This window comes from Trachemys scripta, chromosome 8, assembly GCF_013100865.1.
Source record: "Trachemys scripta elegans isolate TJP31775 chromosome 8, CAS_Tse_1.0, whole genome shotgun sequence".
In the NCBI taxonomy this organism is placed as follows: domain Eukaryota; kingdom Metazoa; phylum Chordata; order Testudines; family Emydidae; genus Trachemys; species Trachemys scripta.
Window position 1 is genome coordinate 64,743,983 of NC_048305.1, and position 13,196 is coordinate 64,757,178.

At 36.6% G+C, this 13,196-nt stretch overlaps 1 protein-coding gene across 2 annotated transcripts in view; it reads right to left on the reverse strand.

Moving 5' to 3' along the window:
• DENND1B (DENN domain containing 1B) overlaps positions 1-13,196 on the reverse strand; it is a 247,123-nt gene that overhangs the window by 106,586 nt on the left and 127,341 nt on the right. Inside the window, exons 7-10 of one of the 2 annotated variants that reach the window (XM_034778352.1) lie at positions 12,750-12,830; positions 7,280-7,339; positions 5,088-5,141; positions 1,047-1,157 (exon numbers count right to left, since the gene is read on the reverse strand). In XM_034778352.1, the coding sequence (XP_034634243.1) occupies positions 1,047-1,157; positions 5,088-5,141; positions 7,280-7,339; positions 12,750-12,830 (306 nt within the window). The remainder of the gene's footprint in view (positions 1-1,046; positions 1,158-5,087; positions 5,142-7,279; positions 7,340-12,749; positions 12,831-13,196) is intronic. The other variant, XM_034778353.1, reaches the window with a different exon arrangement.

The following is a 13,196-nucleotide window of genomic DNA, read 5'->3' on the forward strand; positions in this document are numbered from 1 at the left end:
ATTTAAATTAATCTTTATATACCATATATTTTCCGAGATCTCAAAAAATATTACATAACATAGAAATTTGTTTTTAGAAACAAAATGGAACATCTGTATCTCTCTGAAAAGTTGCTCCGAATTGTGTTTTTAAAACTGCATCTAAATCCTGCTCCCAAAGAAAACTGTTCATTTACTCTTTAGTAAATTTAGTAATGTTGAATTACTACTATGAAAAATGTGTCCGATAAAAGGCTTTATCCAGCACTGCTTAAAAGAAATAAAAGGATTTTCTGTGACTGAGTTTTAACAAAAGATTTAAGCTACTAAATGACAAATAAATACTATAACACAAATTGGTTTGTAAAATGATAGTCACTTGCAACCTGAGTTAACCTCTCAAGCATGCAAACTATAAGAAAATCTCAACGTTTAAAACAAAAGAATATCTGAATATTTAGATATGTTTTTGTAACCAAACATAGACATTCTTTCATTTCTCCAGTCTATACTGACATAAGGAAAAACATTTCAATGTGGGCAGTACCCTAAAACCTGTAATAAAAATGCTATTTTGAGTTGTAAATTATTATCAGCCACAAGAGCTGTTCCAAATCAGAGCTATTACAGTATATACCCCAAACCACTACTCTGCAACAAAGATGAATCTACCTATTACCTGGTTAGGATAGCAGCTATTATCATGGCCTCTTGATTTCCTTCAAGTAGCTCCAATGGAATAAGCCACAAGTGAATAATAAAGATCTTATAATAGCCCTTAAGAATTCTTTATAGGGTAGCAGGCACAGAAATGAACTCTGGAGAGTTAAAGAACTCTCATCTCCTGATAAGAAAAAATAATTAACCTGACTTAATGTATCTGAGTAGGTCTTATATAAATCAGACTTTTGTACTTCAAGAGCCAGATTAAAACCATATATCAAAAAAGTATGTAGATATTGTCTTACAAGTACACATGGAACATATCTAAATCTGCAGAGGTCTGAAGGTCTTTTTATGAAATGCTCAATATATTCTACTTAAAAGGAGATGTGTGAAGTACTTACAGTGCTTAGTTTGCTAGAGGTAATAATGATTCGTCTCTCATGCAACATACTGGCATAAAGTTGCATCATGTTGTTCACATCCACAGCAACAAAATATTCAGTAAGATTTCTCTGTTTAAATAAATAAAAAAAGAAATGTTAACATATATTAACAACGGTAATTGAGTGGAACATTTTGTACATTATTTATAGAATTTCTTATAATACAAATGAAAATCAATCCTGCCAGAGAAACATGTCTGTTCATTAAATATCTGCATTCACAAAATTCCTTGCCATTTTAAACACAAAGTAAAATTAACTTTAAGATCGTCTCTTCATTTTGTATATTTACTTATCCTTCTGGGTGGAGAGGAACTTTGTATTTTCAACAAATTTGGAAACATGGAAACTTTGGAACAATATGTGCTAGTTCTGTTTAAAACAGCTATTCATTTTTATTTATATTTTGGGTTTTTAGTATGAATGCATCCTGGGCCTTAGGTGAATATACATTAAAAAATTTTAAAATGCATTGCTTTGTAAAATATATACAAAAGTATTCACAAAGACTTAGTACCAACCGTAGTAAATTAAACTAGTAAATTCCTCATTGTATGTAGTGTTGTTGTAGCCATCTTGGTCCCAGGATATTAGAGACACAAGGTGGGAGAGGTAATATCTTTTATTGGAACAACTTCTGTAAGCTTGAAAGCTTGTCTCTCTCACCAACAGAAGTTGGCCCACATATAAACTCACTCACCTTGTCTCGTTAGTAAATTCCTCCTCATTAATGTATAAACCAAGAAGTTTAATCTGTATAATAAGACTCCAGATGTGTCAACATATGTCACTCTGAAGCCTAAAATGTCTGTTGAGTCAGTGTGAAGCGTTGGAAACAGCTACAAGTGTTGCTAAGGGCACTTCTTGTTCAGAATATCACCAGGTTCAGTCATCACTGGGATTCTCAGTCTGTTACTGTCAAATTTTTACGTTCTCAGCCATTTTGACATCACACATTATTCCCATGTGGCATCCAGCTACAGTAAGGCACATATGTATACCATGCCAAGAGTCCTAGACCATTGTGATATCAGTGGTAACTCAACCAATCATTAGCCTTACTCTATAGCTAATATGCACACAACAATATCATTGGTTGTATGAAGGAGACTACATAGATGGTGGATTATTTGGCCCAGCTGCCATTGTTCTGCAGAATCACCCACACAACAACAGAACCATCACATACAATAACTAAAATATATATATAACCCCTCACCGCAGTACACACTTCTGATCTGCCACCTGCACGAACCAACACAAATCTCCAGCACAATCCCCCCCCACCAAATGAAAATGAACACAACCACACACACCACCACTACCTGGGATTTATGGTCTGTCACTGTAAATTTTTTTAAGTTCTCAGTCATTTTCAGCTTTTATATGCATGACTATGTATTACACCTGTGTAACAGCACGGGCTTTCAGCTACTAGTATTTTTATTAATGTGAAATGGTAGAATGGATCTGACTAGACTGCTGCCTTAATTTCATCCTGACAGCTGGCCATTGGCAGTACCTATACAGGGTAACCATTTACTCCATAAAAGGCTGAGTCCCACGGTTTAGGGTATGCCATGGTTGGTGGGAACAAGGAACCCAAATGGGACTCACAGCTGTCAGTTAGGCTTCTCCAGCCTCTACGGATAGTGTGGCCCAGCGTCTGCCCTCATGGTTCACTAATTACAGGGGGGTGGGTGTCTCAGATTGCATGGTCAGGGACAATGAGTCTTAATTTCACAGGTCCTACACTGAACAGGAAAGCAACTATCACTGGCCAGCCAGAGGGCTCAGAGTGCAGGGAGGGTTTCTTCCTGATGTCCATCTCACATTTCACCACCCCCAACCAATTGTATGGTCAAACCTTCCCCCCTATTTCAGGTTTCCTGCAATTCCACACCTGTAGAATTTCTCCCTTGGTCTAGCTATGACATCAGAGTGTGCTACCCTGCCAGGCTCTCACAATGCCAAAAAGATCAGGGGCATGATGATTAATGTTACTCTCAACTCTACTGGTTGGCCCACAGGTACTGTGCCCTCAGTGTACTGGGGGGATGAGAGAAGATGCTGAGACCCTCTGCCATTACCTCCCTTCATGTGACAAAGATGCCAAACACAATCACCCCCTCTAAGGGGTAGCGGAGCAAGATCACTGCCAAACCGCACCGGGCAGGAAAGAGAGTGGGGAAATTCCTGTGCACCAGAACTGGGGTAATACTGCAAATAAACCTTAAATAAATAAACATTTGTTTACATTTTGCTTGGATAAGAATGGTCACCTTCTCCCTTGTGATTGTACTTTGTGGTGTGGGGTAGAGAAAGGCGAGTGAGTAAAAATTGCAAGGTAAGGCCTTGACATTTTCAAAGCATGAGGATGCAACTATGTGAAAGGCCCAATTTCACATAAATTGGGGCATACTGAATAAATCCCAGGAGAAGGCCTAAAAAGTAATGCCTGGCCCCTGGGGCATCAGGGCTCAGAGCTGGTGAAAGAGATGAAGGCAGGGGCTGCTAGGACCCAAACTGTTGTGTGGAGAAAGGAACCATGGCTCTTGAACAGCATTTTAATATCCCATCTGAGAGAGATGTGTGCCACAATGACTGGATTGATTCTAATTTACCAAGGACTAGCTGCATGGCATCTTATTTATATCGCGGTTCTGTGTTGCTAAAGCTGCAGAACAGTCAAAAGGTACATCTAGCTCTTCACTTCAATAAAGCACTCTATATTGCTATATAGATTTATTTATTTTTTTGCTAAAAATTGTCAGATTTATTTATATTTTAAAATATAAAATGTAAATGTTCATTGCAATACTTTGAAGCTTCACAGCAAAGAATTAGTGGACTAGAGTTTATTATTAATTTACTACTGTTTGCCCCCATTTATTTACTCCCCATGTAAAATCATAGCTTCTTATTACTTCTTAGACTGAAATGATGGGACACAGTTACAAATGGAATGAGTGGGAAAGAGAGGGTAGAGGAAGGCACCTCTACTTCCATTTTCTTCCCTTCCTATGAACAGTATAAAAATGTACTGCATTACTTTCACAACAATCACAGCATCTATCAACCGCAGGCGCAGATTTGAAATACTTTAGTGAATCAATATTCTGCTATGTGCATCACATAATTTCTTCATGCCACTGAGCAGACTTAATTTTCTGGGCGGGGGGGGGAGGAGGAGGAGATCATAATTTCAAAACTGTAGCAAATGGCCGGCTATAGCATGAATGCCCTTGATCCCACATTTAAATGCAAGATTTAAAGAAGGTGGTCTATTTAAATAAGCTACGCGTTCAATGGCTAGTTATTAAACATGCAGTCAAGCACACACTTGAAGATCACAGACACTACATTTACAGTATTTATCTGGCCTCCATCACATATTTGAATTCTGTAGAATGCAAACCTTCATTTAAACAAAGAAAAATCTTTTAACCGTTAGAGCTGTCAAGATGACCTTCCAAATGTGAACACATGTGTCTTAGGTAGCTTGAAACAACAGCACTCAGAAAAATAAATTGTTTCCATTCATCTCAATGGGATGTTAATTCTGGCATTTAATTATGCAATTTTGGGGGGCCAGATATTCAAATAACTCAGGTGCATAAGTGGCAGGCATGATTTGTATATATAATTACCATAAATGCACACACAAATTGGGTAACTGAATGTGCAAATGTTCAAACAATGTACAGAAATAGTGGTAGTCATAAAAATACCTTGTATAATTCTTTATCACTGGATGACGCTCAATGCAGCAGTTCTTTCACTAACTAAAGATTCTGTTATTAGACAAAGGCTGTATTCTCCCCTCATTCTTTGTAAAAACCTCTGATTGACACCAGTATGAGATCTTCTGTGGAAAGCAGTAGATGGCTCTAACTTTGTAGGCCCAGCCATAGACCATAACTACAAATTTAATTCAGCCACACCCATCCAACAAGGTTAACACTGCTGGTTAGATATTTAAAAAAAAAACATACTTACACTTTCTGGGATTGTTGGCAATCCAGTTAGATCAGGAGTAATGAAGTACGAATGCTAATTAATGGGGGGGAAAACAAAATTAATATTTTGTGCAGAAGGAGACCAAGAATACAAATTGTGTGTGTATATATTATAAAATAAAGTAGACCAGAACACCAAAGATTCAGCAGATCAAAAATCAACATGCCATTGCTTTAGAGTCATATTGAAATTATGCAAATTTTAATTACTGTGTCAAGACTGAGCGTAAGAAACAGCAGATTCAATTTGGGACTAACGATTAAGAGTTTCTGACAAATAGGTTTCCCCCCACAAAAATTTACAAGAGAACAAAATCTAAATTTAGACTGGAAGAGGAAAAATCATTCACCTAAGAAAATAAATTCATTAGGACAGAGAGAATGTTACTGCAGGTACAGTTCCCCTCAATTTCACAACAATCTTTAAACAGAAATTAGGATAAGACTACTTGACTTTCCACATTAATCTATGACAAATATTAACAACCTTATACAACTTTATATATTTAAAGGTTGAGCAACATTCAGGATGTAAATACAGACCAGATCAAACTCAGTACAGCTATAATTCACTAATTTATATTAATCCAGTGACTTCAATACTTAAACAAGGAATGAATTTGGTTTAATAAGTTTAACATATCATTAGTATCCTAGCCTAAATCTGGTAGGAGAAAAAACTTTATTTATCCCATTTTCTTAGTGAGCATATACTCTACAATTTAAAATAACTGCTTCTGTTTATATCTAGATATAGATATAGATATTTGAACAACCAATATAAAAATAAAATGTATTTCTAGTCAAACTTTAAAAAGATTAACTAGAACATGATGAAATATATAAAAGTATATAAAAATTTTAATGTAGCTTGTGTTTAATCAGCAAATATAATTTATTATTGCTATTTACTATATGCATGTAGGAAGATCTTACTGCACCAGATTGATGGACTTAAAGAACATTTTCCCCTTAACAATAATTAGCTTATTTGGCACTAGCTAAAAAGTCCACACACTAGCTATACAAAAAGAACGCATTACATGACACTGTGCCCTGTGCACAATAAATAAACCAAGATACAGATGTGCATTAATATAGTAATGAAAGACAAAGAAAATTATTTTTCCATTTGCAAAGACCAAGAATACACCCAGATCAATGAAAAAGTCCTCTGTTTTCTGTTTATACCAAACTTTTAATTCTCTTCTCCTCCCCCACTGCCCACAAACACAGAGTATTTAAGGCTACAGAGTATTATTCAGTAGTTAACAGAGAAATAATCAATTCAATGAGCAGAACAGCAGAGATGTGCTATGGGAAGCCATCACCCACTACTGCCAGACACCAGAGCCATAATCAGCTACAGTAGAACCTCAGAGTTACGGACACCAGAGTTATGAACTGACCAGTCAACCACACTCATCTGGAACTCGAAGTACAAAATCAGGCAGCAGAAATAAAAACAAACAAAAAACAACAACAAAAAGGCAAATAGCGTACAGTACTGTGTTAAATGTACACTACTAAAAAAAAATAAAGGGAAAGTTTAAAAAAATAGATTTGACAAGGTAAGGAAACTGTTTCCATGCTTGTTTCATTTTTAAACAGCATAATTTCTTCTGCATAGTAAAGTTTCAAAGCTGTATTAAGCCAATGTTCAGTTGTAAACTTTTGAAAGAACCACCATAACGTTTTGTTCAGAGTTATGAACAACCGCCATTCCCGAGGTGTTGGTAACTCTGAGGTTCTACTGTATTTCCAGTGGAAATAATATAGCTTGGAGTACTGCAACCTATTCTGAGGTCTCTTAGGAAGACACATAAGATCTTTAATAGGTATGAAATTAACAAGTGCTGGCCACTATCATGCTTCTGCTATTTAAAAAGTGGAAGTGCGAATAAATGTAGGATATTTATTCCATCATCTCCATTTTAAATTTTGTTTTGTTTTTGCAGTCGGATTATAATTCACACATACTGCAGTTTTGAAATAAGGTCAGTATAAACAGAAATATATTAATAAAGATTGGGTTTTTAGACTAGAAAGCCACAGAATAATCATTTTCCAAAAGACCATATATGAACAGCCTGAAATCAACAGAGAAATCATCTGGCAAGTAATTATTTCTTTCATCGGTAGGATTTAGGTAGCCAGTTCTTTTAAACTCACCGATACTAGGTACGGCTGATTTTTCAGAACTTGCTCACTTGCAAAAAACATCTCTTGATTCTTATGCAACATGAGAGAAAAATTGAACATTTTGTTTTTTAAACCAAAAGATTAAATCTGATTCATAATATTTTAACTATAAAAGTAACTGGGGCAAAGATTTCAATATGCGATAATCTTTTGAGAAGAATGAAAATGTCAAATGACTTAATCAGTAGAATTTCAGGTTCTGACCTTCTACATAACAATGCAAGACTCATTTGTTGTATATAATAAACTAAAATACTATAACAGATCAACAGAGAATGCATAATAGCCATGTATAAAATGGCAGGGCATAAAATGTATTTGCAGGGTGATTAAGCAAAGTTAAAGATTGGGGTTTTTTTGTATTTTTGTTGGTTGATAGAGTAGAAAATCTCATTACATTGTGTGCTGTATTTGTGTTTACCTAGGAGTTAGACTTTAATTTTTTAACAATTAATGATGACATCACCCAGACCTTGGTTCCATATATTCAAACAAATTTTCTAGGTTGGATAGTTCTGATTTCACCTCCTTGGCATCAAAGCAGTCACACTGTGATATAAAAGCATCATGGTGCAGGTGAAATATAGGTATTAGTAAGAGTCCATAACTTTCAACCACCTCTCAATAAAGTTCTATCTAATGGTGCAGCTTTATGACCCACACACTCAATGTATATGTAATCAGGGGAATGGACAGGCTTGAATTGTGGTAATAGTCAAAAGAGTGACTCACTCATCAGATCTGTTACCTGTGTATTCAGACCACAACTGGCTGACATTTCTGACAAAAGTGAACCATTATTACGTTTTATTCCTGTTAGCTATACAAGGCCAAACATCAAAGGGCTTGTCTACACGGCACCACAGTGAACTACAGGGCTATGAACTGCAGAGCTCACCAAAGAGGGACATGCTAACTGCCCTGTGTGGATGCTGCTAGTGCAAACTAAAAGATGTTTACTTCACAGTAATGTAGTGCTTCCAAAACACTAGAGCACAAACTAGGTACTTTTTAGTTTGCACCAGTATCATCCAAGTGGGGCAGTTTGCATGCCACACGTTGGTGTACTCTGTAGTTGACACCTCAGTAGTCTGGGCTGCAGGGCATTGTAAACAGAGCCTGAGAGTGTGTGACCTGGATTCCATTCTGGCTCACATATCACCGACAGAATGCTTTAATATGGTAAGTTCCATTTGAAGAATGTATTTTTTACCAGTGCTGATGTGTGAGACTGAAAGAATACAGCTTGGCTTCCAGATCCCAGAATGAGTTTGTGGTGTTTTTTCCAACTGTCAGCATCCTTTTACCTCTGCACCAAGAAATTTGATCTAGACCCACTCAGGGACAGTAAACATGGAATTCCATAGTGCCATTTTTACAGTCATTATTCAGAATATAACTTAATTTTAAATCTATTAGCATCCACAGTTTAAGACCTTGCCACTTAAATATGGGAAAAGGGGACACAACAAACAGACATAAAAATTTAAGCCAGATTGCAGACTAAAACAGATTCTGGATTCCTGCAACTGTGCCAGTTACCAGTGCACATGGGTCTAGATCAGGTTCAGCAAAGACTTCTCACTCAGTTTGATGATTTAGTCCATTTGTTTATTTGTTAAAGGTCCTAAAATTTGGTCCCACACCACTTCCTGTCTCTATTTGCAGCCCAGCACTTGGCATTGGGTCTCCATTTATATAAGATCCCTTCATCTAAATGGATTCCAAAGCAAAAATTGTTTAGCACAGTACTCTCTCCTTCCCCCAGACACGCAGGGAATGATGGCCAGGGGATGATGGCCAAAGGAATAGCTTCCCTTCCAATCAGCCCACAGTTTAGCTAATCCCACTTCTTCCCTCCATCCTCTTAACCCAAGGAAATGGGGAACCGTTAGAGAAGCCACGACCCCTTTCTTGCTGCTGGCCAGATAAAGCCCCACCCCTTTAAAGTAGCCTGGACCCCATTTTAACCCAGGCAATCTCTCTAAGATGAAATGCAACAACTGTAAAAAGAGAATAGTAGCAATTCTCAAGAGGTAAGACAGGTGAAGAAGCTTGCCATATCCAATTGTGACTAGAGTAGAAATTTTAAATAGGAAGAATGTAAATTGCAATACTCTTGCAATACAATACTACAATACTCTTGCAAAAAGTGCTGAGATGTAGTATTAAATAATATATTGATTTTATTTTCTAAAATATATTCCACTTGGTTGTTTTCTTTAAAATAACTTGAAAATTTGAGAGCCATAAAAATTATTTGAGGATAGATAAAATGTCTTATAGTGAAAGACAAAGAGCTCAATCTGTTTAGTTTAGAAAAAAAAGAAGAGTGAGAGGTGACTTGATTACAGTATATAAGTACCTTCATGGGCAGAAATACTAGATACTAAATGACTTCAATCGATCAGAGAAAGGTATAACAAGAACACATGGCTGGAAGCTCAAGCCAGACAAATTCAAATTAGAAATTTGGCACAAATTGTCAACAGTAAGGGTGATTAACCATTGGCACAAATACTAAGTGGTAGATTCTCCATCTCTCAATGACTTTAAATCAAGACAGGATGTCCTTTTAGAAAATGAATATAAATCAGAAGATAGGAACTGTAGAAAATTGATAAGGGAAGCAAAGGGCCACAAGGTGAAATCTATGGCCAGTAGAGTAAAGGACAACTTTTTTTAAGTGCAACAGGAACAAAAAGAATCCTAATAACAGAATCAGTTCATTAGTACATGGAAATAGTCGAACTATCAATAATAATGCAGAAAAGACAGAAGTATTCAATACATATTTCTATTCTGGTAGTTGGGAAAAAACAGATTATGCAGTCATATCATACAACAACTATCTTTCCATTCCACTAATATCTCAGGAGAATGTTAAACAGCAGCTACTAAAATTAGACATTTCTAAATCAGCAGGTCCAAATACCTTCCACCCAAGAGTTTTAAAAGAGCTGGCTGAGGAGCTTACTGGACTGTTAATGTTTAACTTTAATAAAACTTGGAACACTGGGAAAGTTCCAGAAGACTGAAAGAAAGCTAATGTTGTGCCAATTTTTAAAAAGGGTAAAAAGGATGCCCCAGCTATTTATAGGCCTATCAGTCTGACATCAATCCTGGGCAAAATAATGGATCAGCCGATATGAGTCTCAATTAATAAAGAATTAAAGAAGGGTAATGCAATTAATGCAAATCAACACAGTTATATGGGGAAAAAGATAGTGTCAAAGTAACTTGATTTTTTTGGGATGAGATTACAAGTTTGGTTGATAAAGGTAATAGTGTTGATGTAATATATTTAGACTTCTGTAAGGCTTTTGACTTGGTATCACGACATTTTGATGAAAAAATTAGACAGATATAAAATTAACATGGCACACATTAAATGGATTAAAAGCTGGCTACTGATAGGTCACAAATGTAATTGCGAACACTAAATCATCACCAAACAGAAGTGTTTCTAGTCAGGACCCACAGGATCAATTCTTGACCCGATGCTATTTAATGTTTTTATTAATGATCTGGAAGAATGCATAAAATCATCACTGATAAAGTTTACAGATGACACGAAATTTGTGGGAGTGGTAAATAATGAAGAGGATAGGTCAATAACATAGAGCAATCTGGATCACTTTGTCAGCTGGATGCAAGCAAACAATGTGCATTTTAATACCACTAAATGTAAATGTATACATCTAGGAATTAAGAATGTAAGCCACACTTACAAGACAGGGGACTCTACCCTGGAAAGAAATGACTCTGAAAAAGATTGGGGGTCATGGTCAATAATCAGCTGAATATGAGCTGCCAGTGTGGCCAAAAAGGCTAATACGATCCTTGGATGGAACAGGGGAATCTCATGTCGGAGTAGAGGGGTTATTTTACCTCCGTATTTGGCACTGGTGTGACTGTTGCTGGAACACAGTGTCCAGTTTTGGTGTCCACAATTCAAGAAGGAGGCAGATAAATTGGACAGGGTTCAGAGAAGAGCCACAAGAATGATTAAAGGATTAGAAAACATGCCTTATGGGGTAGACTCGAGGAGCTCAATCTAGTTAGCTTAACAAATAGAAGGTTAAGGGGTGACTTTATTACAGTCTACAAGTATCTACATGAGGAACAAAGATTTAATAATGGACTATACAATCTAGCAGAGAAAGATATAACACAACCCAATTGCTGGAAGCCAAAGCTAAACAAATTCAGACTGGAAAAAAGGTGTAAATTTTTAACAGTGAGAGTAATTAACCACTGGAACAACATACCAAGAGTCATGGTAGACTGTCCATCACCGATAATTTTTAAATCAAGATTGGATGTTTTTCTAAAAGATATGGTGTAGGTATTTTGGGGAAGTTCTATGACTGTGTTATACAATTCTAAACACACATCTGAAATGCTATATATTATATGCCAAAAACGTACAACCTAATGCTTCATTAATGTTACAAATTCAAAATACAAAAAAAGGGTCAAGAACTGCAAAAGTTGTGGTTCTCATATAACATTAACTTGCTCACATTTGGCATGCTGCTTTATTTTTCTACCCAACCAGTATATATTTTAGCAAAAAACACCATTTCACCCAGAAAAATATTAACTATGAAAGGTGACCTCTGGGTAGGGTGACCAGACAGCGAGTGTGAAAAATCGGGTGGAGTGAGGTGTAATAGGCGCCTATATAAGACAAAGCCCCAAATATCCCAACTGTCTCTATAAAATCAGGACATCTGGTCACCCTATCTCAGGGAGTTGTACTCTTTGAAAAGCAAATCCAATATGATAGCAGTAAGTGATGAGTGCAACACTTTGCTGTTCCTGTGGGAGCCATAATCCGCTACAATTTCAGGACACATTCCCACATCACTTTACTTGTATGCAAGTTCATTGGCCTGGACCTGCAGAAATCTTTACACAGTTCAGTAAAACCCTCCTTTTTTTTTCTGCATTCCAGCCTGGCATGATCAAGCACAAGTGGGAAAAGGGGGCAACTGCAGGCAGGCAGTAGAAAAGCCAAGCTCAGACTGACATATGACATACCCTTCCCTACTCAGGTGTTCAGAAGCCATGGCACAGATCTTGATCCACAGCAGGAGTAACTAAAGATACTCATCTGAGACAGCAGGCAACGAACAAGATAGGGAGTAGCATTGCCAGTTGCTATGGTAGCTTGCCCTCTTACCCATGCAGCAAACCTCAATTTCTGCTAGGTTAGGATTGGAGTCTGCATAGATAGACAGACAGACAGACACACACACACACACACACTTTTTACATGGTAAGTGAATACAGTATGGCAAACCATTTAACAATAGGAGGCAATATGATGAGATATTCATAATTTAGCACCAATACCCAGGTTTTGTCTGGGTTTTTTGACCACAAGAAACTGTGTAAATTTTTACAATAAAGAGATATTACACAGGATACCTACCACGTTTAAACTGACAGGAGTGTTTGCCTTTGGCACAGGGTGGCTATACAGTGATTTTAACATATCATTCAAGTCATTTTCCTACAGGAAATATTAAAAAAAAAAGTACTTAATAATCATATACAAATAATACATATTCCATTTTAACAAATATCTTTTCATTCAATCACAGATAACTTCATCTCATAGTGCAACTGCCATATATTAAAGTACAAGCACAACTACTTTTATGGCTCAGAGAATGAGCATTTCTTGCAAGTTCTAAAGTCAGTTTCTTTAACATTTATTTTCTTTCTCAACACTTCCTGATATGCACATGTAATTTAACCATGTTACTTGAACCCCTTCAAAACGGCTCATGCTAGAAATGGTACTAACGCAGTTTATCTGGCCTGACAACACCTTTCTAAAATTGTATTAGCCTTGGGACCTCTCTGTACAACATTT